Below are 15,612 nucleotides of genomic sequence, written 5' to 3'. Positions count from 1 at the left end.
GGAGGAACAGGAGGATGCATGGGGCAATAATGTTAAAGCTGAGAGATTGGGAAAAAGGAGGCCAGACTATGGAAAATAAAAATCTGATGAGCTGATTTCCTGAACGTACCCCCCCCCCCACACACACACACACACACATACACACATAAAACAGTTCCTCTCTCAGTCTACTTGAGCAAAAGCAGACAGCCAGAGGGGCAGACGGAGCCTTTGTTCATTAGACACAATAAATATTCATCTCCAGAGCTGCATCTCTTCTCTGTGGCTAATCATCTCCAGTAACAGATAACACTAACAATTATTCATATCACAAGCAAAGAAAGGACTGCAGAGTACACGCTTCAATTGCTATGTTATCCTATTGATTAAAAAGAATGCGATTGATATTATCAGGACGACAATTTGCAATCTCCTGTTGTCCATTAAGACTCATTTTCATGCATTGATTATGTAAACGACCCACTCTGCATTTCATAACTGATTGAAAATTAAATCTTAACTGATTAATTCTTTTCCTGGACTGTAGAAAGGTTGCAATGAGTGACACAGTCAAATCATAGGATGGGCTGATTTCTACTTCTCTGAACAACACACATGGGCTTTTCCTGAGAAGGACTAAATGCACATACCCGCTATTTTTAAATATCCCATCAAGGGAGACTCTCACTGCAGCCTGTGGCTCAGAGATAGAGCGGGTCCTCCATCAATCGGAAGATCAGTGGTTCAATCCCCAGCTCCTCCAGTCTGCATGTTAAAGCAAAATACGGACGCCCAAATTGCCCAAATCCATTGGTGTGTGAGTGTGTTAAAAATTAAGCAGTAGGTGGCACCTTGTATGGTAGCCTTGGCCACCAGTGTATGAATGTGTGTGAATGTGACTCGTAGTGAAAAAGCGCTTTGAGTGGTCGGATAAAGGTGCTATACAAACGCAAATCCATTTGTTCTGAAAACCTAGGGTCTAGGTATCATGTCTGAAGGAATACTTTTGGTTCCAAAGGTACCATACCGAAAGCATTTGGTAGATGCAGTCTAATGAAGGCCAGCTGACAGCTGTGGGTGATAGTTGTTTTCGCCAAATAATAGTTTTCATTCAAAAACATATGAAAAACTCATAAAATATAATGTGTTGTTGAAGTTCGCCCAGGGCGTAAAACTAGCCAGGACCGCCTCTGCGCCGAGCGGAGTGAATGTGTGATTAACTTAACCGTTCGTTGATTCATATGGAAATATAACGCTCCATATCTTCAACCAACAGGGCTCTCATTTTAGTGTAGAGCGTCAGACTGAATTTACCAACGCACCATGTCAGGTCACTCACTCTCCGGGACCGCCAGTGTTACTTGAATAAGTAAACACTGACCAACGGGACCAGACTGGCTGACCCGTATGCTCTCACTCAGTGGATGGATGATGTCACAGGAAGCCAATCTTACAAAGGAGGACCACACTTGTTTGTTTTGCTATGGAAGCTAACGTTAGCTAATGTGCTAAAAAGTTAGCGTTCCAGAGAAATCCAATATTCCTCTTAATCCCTCCCCAGTTTCTGATGAGGTGGACATGATAACCCTTAATACACATAACCTTATTCATCCCTACAACAAATGACGCACAACTATAAATTCACTTTTACTTGAGACTCTGCACAATGACTTGCTCCCATCGTCCTACATTTGTTTCAAGTGACTAGTGACATAGAAATAATAGTTAGCATGTTAGCCGTTAGCCTAGATACAGCCGGGGCGCATAGTAGCATCAGACCTGTTAAAACGTGAGTGAACGGGCAACCTTCAAGTGCAAAGTTAGTCCACTAAACAAGCTTTTTCTCCACGAAGACCGCCTCATATTGTTAGGGTAAATGTCAGAGAACATATAGAAAACGACATGTAAACGTGTTGTCTTACCTTACCGGTGTGCTGCCATGTTTGTTTACCATTTAGCTCTGCTTTCCAAAGCGCGGCCGAAATATCGCAAGAACAAGCAGCGATCTCATACCGTGCCTGAAATCTCGTGAGCTCTAGATAAAGCCCAGCTGGATACTACTCCAGGTGGAGGTGTCTCGTCCTCGGTCACATCCAGACCTTGAAAATAAGGCTGCAACCGGTCCCATTCCTTGCAACAGAGGCATTCCTCTTCTGTGGGCACTGGGGCACAGCATTCACAGGTACACCACCAATCTCCAGAGCTACGCAGCCTTGCAGCAGCCATTCCTCCTCTCTCGTCCTCTACCTGTTGCGCCTCTCTCTCTCTCCTCCTCCGTTCTTCAATTTCACTAAGCTCTTCGTCAGTGTATTCTGGCTCAAATAAATAAGGGCGACCATCAAACTCTGCAAAATCAAATTCCTCCTCCACAAAGTCGAAGTCTGGCAAAAAGTCAGCCATTATTCTATAAATCTTTCATAAAATAAATGAATGAACTTTTCAGGCTACTGTCCGGTTCTGCCTTCCAGCTGTTGCTGCTTGTTCTCGCGATATTTCGGCCGCGCTTTGGAAAGCAGAGCTAAATGGTAACCAAACATGGCAGCACACCGGTAAGGTAAGACAACACGTTTACATGTCGTTTTCTATATGTTCTCTGACATTTATCCTAACGATATGAGGCGGTCTTTGTGGAAAAAAAGCTTGTTTAGTGGACTAACTTTGCACTTGAAGGTTGCCCGTTCACTTACGTTTTAACAGGTCTGACGCTACTATGCGCCCCGGCTGTATCTAGGCTAACGGCTAACATGCTAACTATTATTTTTATGTCACTAGTCACTTGAAACAAATTTAGGACGATAGGAGACAGGTTGAAATAAACCGAAATTTTTCCTTTAAGTACATCATCTAAATACATTTTCATACACTCTGAGCGAGAACACAAAAAGTGGCTGCGGTGTTTCTGAGTGTTCTCCCATTTTGGATTTGTTTCCAAGGTTCATCATATTTTTATATCATTTCTTTGCCTTCTTCTCTTCAGTTGAGCCACTCAGCTTGAAAGGCTGGAAGAGTAAGAGCAGTAACCTTGTGCTTAAGAGCACAGTGAATAGATGTTGGAGAGCAGTGAGAGCAGCTCACATCCTGCTCAGAGAGGTGACTGATAAGAAGAAGATACACATACACACACAGAAGCGAACTGAGGTGAAGAACAAGAAGGAAGTAAACAAGATCGGAAGACAAGAAAAGACTGACAGCCCATGATTGGTGGGTGAGGATGACCAGGCAGCCTGAGCAGACTGACCAACGGCAGAGGGAATTGTGGGATATATCTTACCAGGCTTTTGCACCCCATGAGCTTCCTGCTCTCCATTCTCCAACGTAGCACTCCCGTCTGCACACACACACACGCACACACACACACACACACAAACAAGCAAACACATTACTATCCATCTGAGTGCTAATGGCTTGACGAGATAGAAAATCAAAGTGCCTGGTGTTGGTTTGTACAGCGGAAATATGACAGACTGAGCCTGGCATTAAATGGAAACCAGTGACCCTGACTTTTAAGGCTTTCAAAGGGCACCTCGCTATAGGCAGCCGGTGTGTTGTCTGCCTGAGGATGTGCCAGTTAATACCACACAGACCTGTGCTGGTCAGACTGGGGCAGGAAGAGGGCAGCACGTATTGGCTGCTGTCAGCGTGATCCTGTGTGACATCTGACTGCTGAATCACTGCACTTTATTTATCTAATGTGCACATCAGATACAGACACACATGTACAGAACACACAAAGCGCAGGATCTGACACACAGGGACAATCAATCAAACATGTATAAAGCATCACAGACATGCACTAAGGCTGTAGCAGATCATGTGTTCGTGCTGAACTGTCTCAGTCCGGTGTAGAACACATGGTAGCAGATCTATGCACGCCATGTGAAACCAAATTTCACAGGCTTGAGATCTACCTAGAAACTTTAAGCTGTACGCCGTTAGCAACATGTGCTGAGGTTAGTTCAACAAGCTGATAGGTGTGTGAGTCAGTATCATTTAGAGCAAATGAAACACCAGAGACGGAGATCACACTCTGAGATCGTCTCTTGAGTACTCAAGATCGGTCTTGGTCTCAGGAATCGACCACATTTTTACGTGGTTCTGTCTCAGACAAAGAGGACTCGAGATTTTATTTTAAGACAGTACAAGATCACAACTGTGATAATGTCACTAAACTGCCGGTGCAAAAGAGTTTAATTAAGATGGTTACATTTCAGCTCCTTCGTGTTTGTATTTGTTTGCTAATAGAAAACAAAGGAACGTTCCTATGCATAACATTCACCTCTGCAAAATTTTTATCAAGACCTCTCTTACGGCACACTTGTACACACATGGATGGCAAATAAAGAGGAATTAAGAGGAATCTTCATTTGTACCGAAGAGTTGTGCCGATACCGATGCCAGTATCGGAAATGCCTCAGATACTGCCTAAAATGCGGTATCGGGCATCGGCGAGTACAGCCTATGACCAGTCTGATACCACGTAATGCCTCGCGTCATTACGCATACGCATGCTACAGGCAAACGAAACGGAAACGGAGCGGAGTTTAAAAAGCATTCTACTGTAGCCTTTAAAATGTCTTTTTTACCAAGTTGTGTGGCTGCACTTTAACCTATGTCATGATCTGTGTCAACACTGGATAATAATAATAAAAAAAAAAAGTTTTATGGCATTCATTCAAAGGCCCGCTGGTCTCGTCTCAGTACACTCTGGTCTTGGTCATGACTTAGTCTTGGTTATTGTTCCTTTGACTGCAACACTGGGTCAGCTACAACAGAGTTATGTATAAGATGAGGACGGTGTGTCAGAATTGCTCCACAGTTGCAGGTGATGTGTACAGAAACGTGTCCAAAATGCTAACGCGCATTCAAAGGCATCGCCCGAATGTGCTGATCACTGGGATGATGAAAAAGCAACCCAACCCAAATTTTGTATTTTCAGCTTCATATCGTAAGAGGTGCCGTTCAGTTTTATAGCCTGGTGTGACCCGATGCCTTTGGGGAAAGTGTTCAGTGTCCGCACATTGTAATACACACATGTTTTAAATGTTCCTTATTTCTATAATGCAAATAATTTACCAAAGTTGCAAGTGGGCAAAATGCTACCTCAGTCGCCAGCAGGAGGGTTTTGTCTGTTTTGACATGACTAAATGAAAAGGAATGTGTCCTTCTGCATTTTTTTTTTACGCTGTGCCGAACTGTGACTTCTGTGTACCTAACACACCCCTAACACGTACACTAATTTTGGTAAACGGACTGCTTTTATCTGAGCAACAGGCTCTGATTCACCCATACGCTCACTGTTCACATTGATCCTGTAGGAATAATGATCCAGTTCTTCAGGTTTGCTGACTGGTGGGTAGTTGCTAATCTGCTCTGGAGCAGGATAGCTATGCAAGTATGTTAGCATCGTGGTCTAAGCAGGTTAAAAGTGAGCCAGCGTTGCACAAACAGACCACAGGACTCATTACTGCTCTCTTTCACACACACAAACAAAAATGCATGCAAGTACATAGAGCCACAAAGCTGCACAACAACAACAACAACCACTCTGCAGTCAGTACATGCGCCCGCAGATATATAGTAAACAGAAATTAACGGATTAATATATAAGCATGCAGAAACCCCAAACCACATGCAGTACACACACACACACACACACACACACACACACGAGGTATGAGTCATTTGTGCCCACAGAAACACACAGAACACAAACACCACGGATCAAAAACAAGAGTACAGGACACTCATCAAACACACCGCGGTCATGAGAGCACATTACGTGTGCATCGTGGCACCAAACCAACAACGCTGGTAAAAAAAAAACAAAAAAAAAACAAAACAACAAAAACAAATCTTCTTCCGTCTAGCTCTCCTGCTGACAGAGGACAATGATTTGCGGACTGCCTCGCCCTGCTGTTTGGCACTTGGCGTGTCAGCATGTCTGTGTTTGTCCAAATGCACACAGCGTGCCACAGTTGATCACTGGCAACACCACCCACGGCCCGTCCTACAGCTCCCTGTCACTGACGAGTGCCCACACACAGTGTGACTGTCTGACCGAAGTGTCTGGGTAACCAAAACAGGGCCGAGAGCTGAGTCAGCCCCGGTTAACTGTCACTTCCTTTTATCTGGTTCTTCACTCAGATGTTTATTTCATCCATCTATTTGCTTGCTTACCTTCCTATACACCTGTCTGTGTGTTTCTCTGTCTGTCTAACCAGCTGTGCAGCTTAATAACAGATATATTGACTCTCACACTACAAAAAGTCAATTTTGAATAAGTGGTGCTCAAATAATCATCAGCCACTGGTAGCTCTTGACCTCTTCGATCTCCAGGAAAAATATGCAGACTGTATTTAATTGAGCTTTCGGTGGAGGAGTGTTATCGTATTTCAATCCATCTATCTGTTCATATCACAGATGTATTTCTCTTACAGGTGTACATCGAGTCTCTCCTGAGGTCATTTAGCAATACAGCAAAAGCAAGTGTTGCTTTGTGTGGAAGATGAGTCTGTTCACGAGACGCAGTTGGTGACTATTTACAATCTGTCTGTGCAGAATTCAATAACAGAAACCTTTGTTTAACTAGTTTGGTGCCTTGTGACTCTATTCTGCTTCACTGTCTATTAGCTGGATGTCACAAAACCAAATCTAAAACTTAGTCAACCTAAAGTTCAAACAGAAATTCTATAATAACATATTCCACATCAATGCGATCAATAACCCTACCATGACTCTTAGAAAGGTCTGTTGGATTTACACAGAAAAATAACTCTTAGAGCAAATTCCTGACGAGAGTGTTAAGCTGAAAACATCGGTGTGGTTCGTCACTTCACGAGGCAGCACACATCGGACACGTTGCGCTTCAGCTCGTCAACAGACGACCACACAAAGTTACAGTTACTGATCTGTACCTCTTCCATCTCTGCATTAGCTTCAAGTCATGTGAGGACACCCACTAACTGAAATCAATTTCTCACCTGCCAATTTTCCGATCTCCAGAGCTATGACTCGCCAGGAAGTACCTTTTTGGCCACTGTCTTTATAATGAGGGGATTGCGAGCTTGTTTAACTCAGGTTATTTCTCAACCTCAACAAGTCTCTCCTCACCGTTATTCGTCACACACAAGACACAACAACAGCAACAGAGTTCCCTTTGCATCCATGGTGAGGAGAGGAGTCGAGCTGCTGTCGGAGCAGAGAATAGAGCTGCTACGGGTAGTGATGGCCAAATGAAGCCTCATGAAGCATTTTCTTTATTTTATGAGCCCACTAGATGGTGCTTTTTGTTCAAGAAAAGATTGAAAGATTCACTGAATAGCCTCTCTCTTTAAACCATAAGCACCATCTAGTGGGCTCAGAAAATAAAGGAAATGCTTCATGAGGCTTCATTTGGCCATCACTAGCTACGGGAGCTGGTACGTACAAGCAGAAAGCGAGTAGGGGATAAAGGTATTTAATTCCAGGGGGCAAGGCTGGAAACAGGACAATGGTGTGAAAAGCCAGGAGGTGGCACGTCCAGGAGCGCCAACGTGTGAGACGCTGCCGGTATGGGGCTGTACATTGTTTTGGCCTTAACCCTAGACAGTGTATACATCTATATACAGTATAAAACCATTAAAGTTCAACTGCACATTTTCTAAACACAGATTTAATGCGTAGCAGAATAAAGAGCCACATCCAATGCCCATGACCTGGACATTTTGGCTAAGCACCCTGGTCAAGGACACATTCTTCTTTACACGAAGGGCCTTGAACTCTTGCGCTGGGCAGGGTTATCATCATGCTTGTAGATACTGGAAGTAAACCATGAGCATCTTCACTGGATCAAGTGGGGAATTTGGACAGTAACCGCTCAGAAATTGCACCAGTCGTCTGGGATATTCAAAGCAGTGACCGCAGCTCTGCTTATCTTCAGGCTACTATCTTCCCGAGGCTGAATGGCACTGCGGCAGATCCAAAATGGCAGCCAGTGTCCAGCGGTGCCTGATACTATCAGTCATTTAAGAGCAGCTGCAGCTCATGTTACACAACGCAGATTTTCATCTTGCTCAGAAGAGATGGAATCGGATACGGAGGTGAACATAATGTTGTTCAGGAACATTTGAGTCCGAAGACCTGCTGTGTTTGGTGTTATGAATGGAGATAAACTCAGGTTTGAGTTACGCAGAAGGTGGAGTTTCTTTCATTTTGAAGCTAATTTTACATCTATTCATCATTTAAAATTGCTGTGCTGGACCAGACTTCCTAAACAAGAACTAATTTTTCTCATCTCTTAATTGTTTTCCTGCCGCTGTTTCTGATTTTCACCTGTCTGCCGCTATTTCTCTCCTGAACTTTCATTACCATCGTATCAATTCCTCTATTTCAGGTCACCTCTGCCTCTTTTTCCCGGTGTCACTGTTACAAGTCCACACAGAAGAGAGGGGAAGGAAGTGACTGGTTATAGACAGCAGGTTTACTCCCTCTCTGTCTGGTATACCGTCAGAAATATCCATATTTTCTGCCAATAAAATTAACTGCTTCTCATAATCTGTGGTAACAGAAGAACCCCGTCCTCTCAACACTGAACTGGTATCATCTTGCATAGTCAGCACTCGCCAGCATCCTCACTCTCTTATTACCATACGTAGTCATGATTAATAATGTCTTCACTACCCATACTCCACTGGCCTCCATCACGTCTCACCTGCCCTGGTGTCGTCGTTGTCCAGCAGGGGCACGTAGTCTGTCTTTCCAACCGTCTCCCCGACCTGATCGTCGAAAGCCTCCGCCTCCAACTGAGCCACAAAGTCCTTCTCCACCAGGCTCTCCGGGCCCTGCTGGGGAACGCTGTCCGTCAGCGCGTCGCTCAGACTCAGGTCTAACTCCGCCATGGCTGCACACAAACACAGACACAGGAATAAATGAAAGAAGAGTGAATATATCATCACCTGTTGAATGATGCTGCCCAGCTCTAAACAAATCTATAATAACTCTCAACATGGGAGAAGAAAATAAAGAACAATTTATATGATTTGGAGTTGTTCAGCAACAAAATCACACATGCAAACTTTCACCCTGAATCACAGTGGCATCGGAGTGGATCATAGAGTTAGTGATGGCCAAATGAAGCCTCATGAAGTATTTTTTTTTATTTTCTGAGCCCACTAGATGGCGCTTTTTGTTCAACAAAAGGTTGAAAGCACACTGAATTGCCATTCTTTGAGCCTCTCTCTTTAAACCATGAGCGCCATCTAGTGGGCTCAGAAAATAAAGGAAATGCTTCATGAGGCTTCATTTGACCATCACTACATAGAGTGCATAAGATTGCATTAAAGACACAATTAAATGTTCAAGAACAATGCTCCTGTCCACCAGTGTGAGTTAATGAGGCAATTGAGCCAGTCGTTTGTGATCAAGAGAAATGAGAATTCAGAAGGTGTATAGTTGTATTTCTCTACCTAATACGGAAAAGAGATGTGAGAAGATTACTTTTCTTAACATTTGTGAGTTTGTGTTGTGTAACTTCTAAGTTGAAAACCTAAGAGCGCTTGCCAGTCAGGGTGGAGGTTGGGTTGGGTGTAGTGCTGAACACTCATACTGTCATATACTGTATACACCGATGAAATTTCAGGAAGATATGAAGGTATGAAAATTTACAAACTGCCCAGGCCTAGTCTGAACTATATGCTGAAACATAGCCATGGAAAAAATAATACTGAAACAATGGTAATATGTAACCTAGAATACATCTAAAGCCCCGTTTCCACCAAACACTTTAGGTACAGTACCTTTGGAACTAACAGTAACCCTTCAGACATGGTACCTAGACCCTCAGTCTGTCAAGTGTTTCCACCACAGACAGTCCTCTTTCATGTGGTGGGGTTGTTGTCACTCACTGTATGTCGTCCTTTATCAATCTGCACCTTATTTATCGTCACCAGAACGAGGCTGCATGCCCACATTTCCCAGAGCAAGAGTGACCGTCCGCTACTGACCAATCAACGGACTGCAGAGTTCACAGCTCCACCTTTTAGTATCAGATCTGTGTGCTAGGTACCCCAACAGAGGGGCGACCAAACATGGGGACAGAATGGAACGGTTCCACCGGTACCATTCAAAACTTTTCACCAAGGAAACGACAAAAAGCAGACTGAACTGAATTGAACTGAACCGTACTGTTCAGTGGAAACAGGGCTTAAAACAACCTTCACTTTTCAACCAAATATAGCTAGTGATGGCCAAATGAAGCCCCATGAAGCATTTTATTTTTTTCTGAGCCCAACAAAAGGTTGAAAGCACAATGAATTGCCATTCAGGAGCCTCTCTGTTTAAACCATGAGAGCCATCTAGTGGGCTCAGAAAATAAAGAAAATGTTTCATGAGGCTTCATTTGGCCATCACTAGATATAGCCCGCTTCAAACCTTAACCTCAGACACTGTTTTGACTTCCAAATAGCCTATATCATGCTTCTTGATATCTGGTTCCCATTTCAAAAGCATGAAAAGTTTGACAGTTTTGAGATGCAGAATGTTTACCCTACTTTGTCAAAGTTGACAGAAGGGGAAGGAGACAGAGACCGAAGCTGAAATGGAGAGATAAGGATGAAAGAAACAGAAGTAAAGCTGAGTGAAGGAGGAAAAAAATGAGTGAGAGAGGAGGAGAGATGGAAATGAAGATGAGAAATGGATACAGGAAGTGAAAAGGCAAAACCAATTTTAACCCAAGCCCTATAAAATGACAACAGGATATCAAAATTACAGCCGGTTGCATCACAGTGCTGACAGGAAGTCTGAAATCTGACAAGCACGAAAACCAAAATGACTAAATCTGATGTGAACTGAACTGAACTGGCATCAAACTCGCCTCTGGAGCTGTAAAACCAAAGGAGCTGGATCCAAACCCTGTGATGGCAGACATCCATCCTGCTTTAGTGCCCCTGAGCAGCACACTCAATGTTAACCAGCTGCAAGGCCTGATCTTGATCTCTGACCTCTCTGGAGGGAACCTAGACACCATCACTGATTATAACCTACATGTAATGCCGCTTTCGACCACAAGGAGGCAGGGTTTCATCTGTGGGAAAGAAATGCATGACTTGGTTCAACACAGAAGCACAATCTGTACCTAAACATGGACCCAGGCACGCAAACAGATCCAAGCAGTCATCAGCTCATCTGGGAGTTCAGCTGACCAATGGCCACCAGGGGAATCTGCCGAGTCATGTTGTGTCATCTTCCAACTATAATGCCAGATTATCTTCAGTGCCAGCAGCGGCCAGCCTCCCTCTGCTCGCCGTGTTTATCTGTCTCATCTCCATCTTTACAATTCTCCTTTTAATCATCTACAGCACACTTTGCATCAACACGCCAACTCTCGCTGCTTTCCTTGTATTGTTGAAGCAACAGGTTAGGGGTTCAAGGACTTGCTCAAGGACGATGCAAGAGAAGTTACTTACTGCAAAATGAATCCTGAGACCTTGGAGTTGTTTTCTTCCTGACTGGCTGCTCTGCCAAACACTCAGATCAACACATAAACAGCCCCTCCTTTCCTTAACTGCAGCAGTATACATGAACCTGTCTGATGTCAGTATATTACACACATTCATTAAAGCTATTAGTGTCTGCAAACATTACAAGAGATGTTTTTAAGTTTGGGGATCTTTTTTTCTGAGCTCAGTCAGCTTCCTCAAACAGATGCAGACCAAAAGTAACTCCACAGCCCCATCTGCTGGATTATTTATTCATTACCACAAAGAGAACAGATAAAGGTACACTGCATTATATGTGTAATTATAGCCAGAGGCTGTCTGTTATGGTTTCTGCATGGACTCTTAGTTTAAGTTTCATAGGAATCTGGATTCTGAAGGAATGAAGTTGCATTTTGGACAGCAGTGTGCTCGGGAAAGACCCGTCACGCCCCAGTGCACAGAGCTAGATCCATAATGGTTTTATCAGTTTGGTGTGGACAAACTTGACTGGCCTACACAGAGCCCAGGCCTCAACCTAGTCCACCTGAACTGGTCTCCCTGCCTGGGCCCTAACTACCCAATGTTGTTGCACCGTGTCTTGTTGCACCACGTCTGCGTAACACTTCCAAAGTCAAATGGTTTCAGAAATGGAGCATTTTACAGACCTGTACACATGCAGCATTTCATGCACCCGTAAATTCATTGTTTTCTATGTAGATGTGCAGAAGGCATGCTTAAAAGCAAAAGCCCCCAGCACCCTGAGCTAAACAAAGTTGAAGTTTTAGAACGCAGCCATATGCACTGCATGCAATGTGACAAGGTACAACCAATCACTGCCAACTGATACCTTCTTTTTCTTCTGTAAATGTCAGGGAAGGTTGATCATTTAAGTGCTTTCCATCTGTCCCATGGACAACATTTTAAACCTAATACACACTTAAAAACTTGGAAGAAGGTCAGCTCAGAAAACAGTCAAAATTTCGCACAATTTATTGGTAAGTATTTGGAAGATTGTCCCAAAAAGCTCATCCCTACTTCAGACGCAACCTGCCTCCGGGCACCTGAGAGTTGGTACAAGAGTAGCACCCAACGCCCAACGTCGTGTTTTCCAGGCGGTTAAAGATGCGGCATGTGTCCCAGCCCTACAGCAGCCTGCTTCAGCAGCCACCTTTCTAGTATAGTTTCTCAAATTTTGTTGTTCATGCGTTTTTTGTGTGTGTGAAAACATGTTTGCAGCCTATTCATCATCAGTGTGGAGACAGATTTCATTACCATACACAGGACAACTCATCACTACTTCTTGTACGGTGTATATAAGCATAAGTGAAACTGTAGAATTTCTTGTCCTTCACAGACTGTTGAAAAGAGACATCAACAATCCAGAAAAACTAGTTTTGCTCCTTGAATATTCAAGGCAAAGTCAATAACTAATGAAGGAATCATCAAATATTAAGTTCACGTCAACATGTCAAAAAATGCAGGAACTCATAAAAAAATAGTTTCAGGTTCCAGAGAGACATGAGCTACTCTGTCACACGGACAGCCAGTCAGTAATTTAATCAGTCAGCGAATCAAACGTAAAATCCTAACAAAGGCTGACAAACTCCACATATAGTGAACAATAGGTGGTTTCTGAGGCAAGAAGCCAAGGACATAAATAAACTATACATGGGTGTACTCATTACACGCCTGACTGCCAGTGTATCAGCAGTTTAAATGAGCCCCCGGTGCTGAGACCAGGGCGTGTCGCAGGAAGACGGCTGCCTACTGCCTCGACCACAAAGCCATGCTGGTCAGAAACACTGCCCCACTTTCCATATTTAACCCCACATCATCTGTGTGTGTGTGTGTTTGGTATACAATATGTCATCTGTACCAGCTGCAGAGTCAGCTGGGTGACCCATGCCACCCAGTCTACCAACTGATACGATTTAAACGCAGGATGAGACCCATCGCAGACATTTGAAAACTAAGCTAGAGGAGCTTGTTAGTTCCCTTAAGCTTCTATTTACACAGTGGGTCCCCACATCACCACAGGAGTAGAACCTTTTCATTAGCCTGGGTCCTACATTTGGATCCCAGGATGAGAAAGTCAGAAACTCATAGGCTTTTTGACCCCAGCGAGGTGCCGTAGTACAAGCCCAGCTCCTGTTTTTCACCTCCAGTTTGGTGTGGCCACTCGGAAATAATCTGGATTCAACAAAGGAAGGAAATCCATGGAAGAGGCGGTTTCTATTGTGTTGTGTGCTATTATATGCTTGGGTGTGTGAATGTGTGTGTGTGTTAGTCATGTGTATTTGTGTGTGTGTTCCAGACTAACTTTTTCCACTTGTAGCACTGGTGCTCCCTGCTGAAAATTCTAGGAGCAGCACTTGAAATGACATGCAACGCAACACATTAATAGTTTTCCATCTTAATAAATGACAATTTACAGAAAAAGCAATGTGCTGTTTTACTTTAAAGGAAAATACTCTTAGCTGCTTAGCTCTGAAGTTTGCTGGAGTTCACTGAGAAAACAGCTGAACTTATCAATGTTCACATCTTGAGTATTTAGAAATATAGCTATTTTAAGGAGCACGAATGTGAGACTTTAATTTTGACATTTATCCAAATGTGATACAGTAAAAATGTTGGGCTTTGAGTGCGTATGTAGTTGTCCTGCACTGAAATTTGATCGTCAAGATTTTTTCAAGCAACCTAATATCAAAGCATAAAATAATCTCCGTCACAATTTACCATAAAGGTCAGAATACAGGTGCACTTCAATTTTAGCCGCAGATGGTTTGACACAGATCACACATCGGGACGCTACAAAGTCCCTTCTTCATGCCACCTTTGCATCTTTACACAGAATGGCAGCATTGTGCCACTCCAGTGTGATTTTAGACAACATGCCAGCATTGCGGGCGAGACCATCAACCTCTTGTGTGACATATAACATACGAATCGTCAGAACTTTCTAAACAATAATAATGGCAATCTATATTATATAGCAGCTGATCTTGTCCTCTGGAGGAGACTTCGGAGGGTCCCAGACCTCACTGTTTTCCCAATTTGCGGATATTTTCAGACGCTGTTCTTCGTCTTTGAGCTAGCTGCTAACTACTAATTGCTAGTGGCAAGGGGCTGCTCTGACAAGGTAACAGCCTCTGTACACATAACAAACTGTCAAAACATGACACCCGTACCACCCATGATCCCGCAATCATACCTTTTATACAGGACAGCGATGCGGCATAATTGCACGATATTCCCACCTTGAACAGACAGTGTAAAAGGGGCTTTAGGGGGACAATAAGCAGTTTGTCTGCATTTTCTCCCAATGTTTCTCCTTACTTTCTATCACTGAAATAACAGAATCTGTCAACTGTACTTCTGTGGCCTTTAACACCATCCATCCATTTTCGTAACCGTTAATCCTCTTGAGGGTCGCTTGAGGGCTGGAGCCTATCCCAGCTGACACTGGGTGAGAGGCGGGGTTCACCCTGGACAGGTCACCAGACTATCACAGGGCTGACACATAGAGACAGACAACCATTCACACTCACATTCACACCTACGGACAATTTAGAGTCACCAATTAACCTGCATGTCTTTGGACTGTGGGAGGAAGCTGGAGTACCTGGATGAAACCCACACTGACACGGAGAGAACATGCAAACTCCACACAGAAGGGCTCCCTCCTGGGATCAAACCAGGAACCCTTCAGTAGTGATGGCCAAATGAAGCCTCATGAAGCATTTCCTTTATTTTATGAGCCCACTAGATGGTGCTTATGGTTTAAAGAGAGAGGCTATTCAGTGAATCTTTCAACCTTCTCTTGAACAAAAAGCGCCATCTAGTGGGCTCAGAAAATAAAGACAATGCTTCATGAGGCTTTATTTGGCCATCACTACCCTTCAGCACCAGAAAACACAAGTTTTGGACAAATTGGAAAGTTAACACTAATTGCTTTACACCAATCTGAAATCTTGCAACTAATAAAGAGTATTCTTTTGTTGAAAATCACTGAATATAAAAAACAATAAGCCCAATAACCTGTGTATGTGTACAGGATAGGCAGAGGTAGATGGTACAGGTGTGGTATTAATATGGTAGAGTGAGTATCTGAGAGAACTGTAAATCTAAAGGAAAGTGAAAGAGACAGATGGAGAGAAATGAGAGGTCTGTGTGGGGTTTC

General features: G+C 43.5%; 1 protein-coding gene across 15 annotated transcripts in view; it reads right to left on the bottom strand.

Moving 5' to 3' along the window:
- Positions 1 to 15,612, bottom strand: part of LOC117264706 (uncharacterized) — a 170,532-nt gene that overhangs the window by 119,723 nt on the left and 35,197 nt on the right. For 14 of the 15 annotated variants that reach the window (XM_033638896.2, XM_033638893.2, XM_033638894.2 and 11 more), the window contains exons 2-3: positions 8,669 to 8,857; positions 3,251 to 3,307 (exon numbers count right to left, since the gene is read on the bottom strand). In XM_033638896.2, the coding sequence (XP_033494787.2) occupies positions 3,251 to 3,307; positions 8,669 to 8,855 (244 nt within the window). In that variant the 5' untranslated portion in view covers positions 8,856 to 8,857. The remainder of the gene's footprint in view (positions 1 to 3,250; positions 3,308 to 8,668; positions 8,858 to 15,612) is intronic. The other variant, XM_078162445.1, reaches the window with a different exon arrangement.

Source organism: Epinephelus lanceolatus, chromosome 20 (assembly GCF_041903045.1).
Source record: "Epinephelus lanceolatus isolate andai-2023 chromosome 20, ASM4190304v1, whole genome shotgun sequence".
In the NCBI taxonomy this organism is placed as follows: Eukaryota; Metazoa; Chordata; class Actinopteri; order Perciformes; family Serranidae; genus Epinephelus; species Epinephelus lanceolatus.
This window is presented reverse-complemented; position numbering and strand designations above follow the sequence as displayed.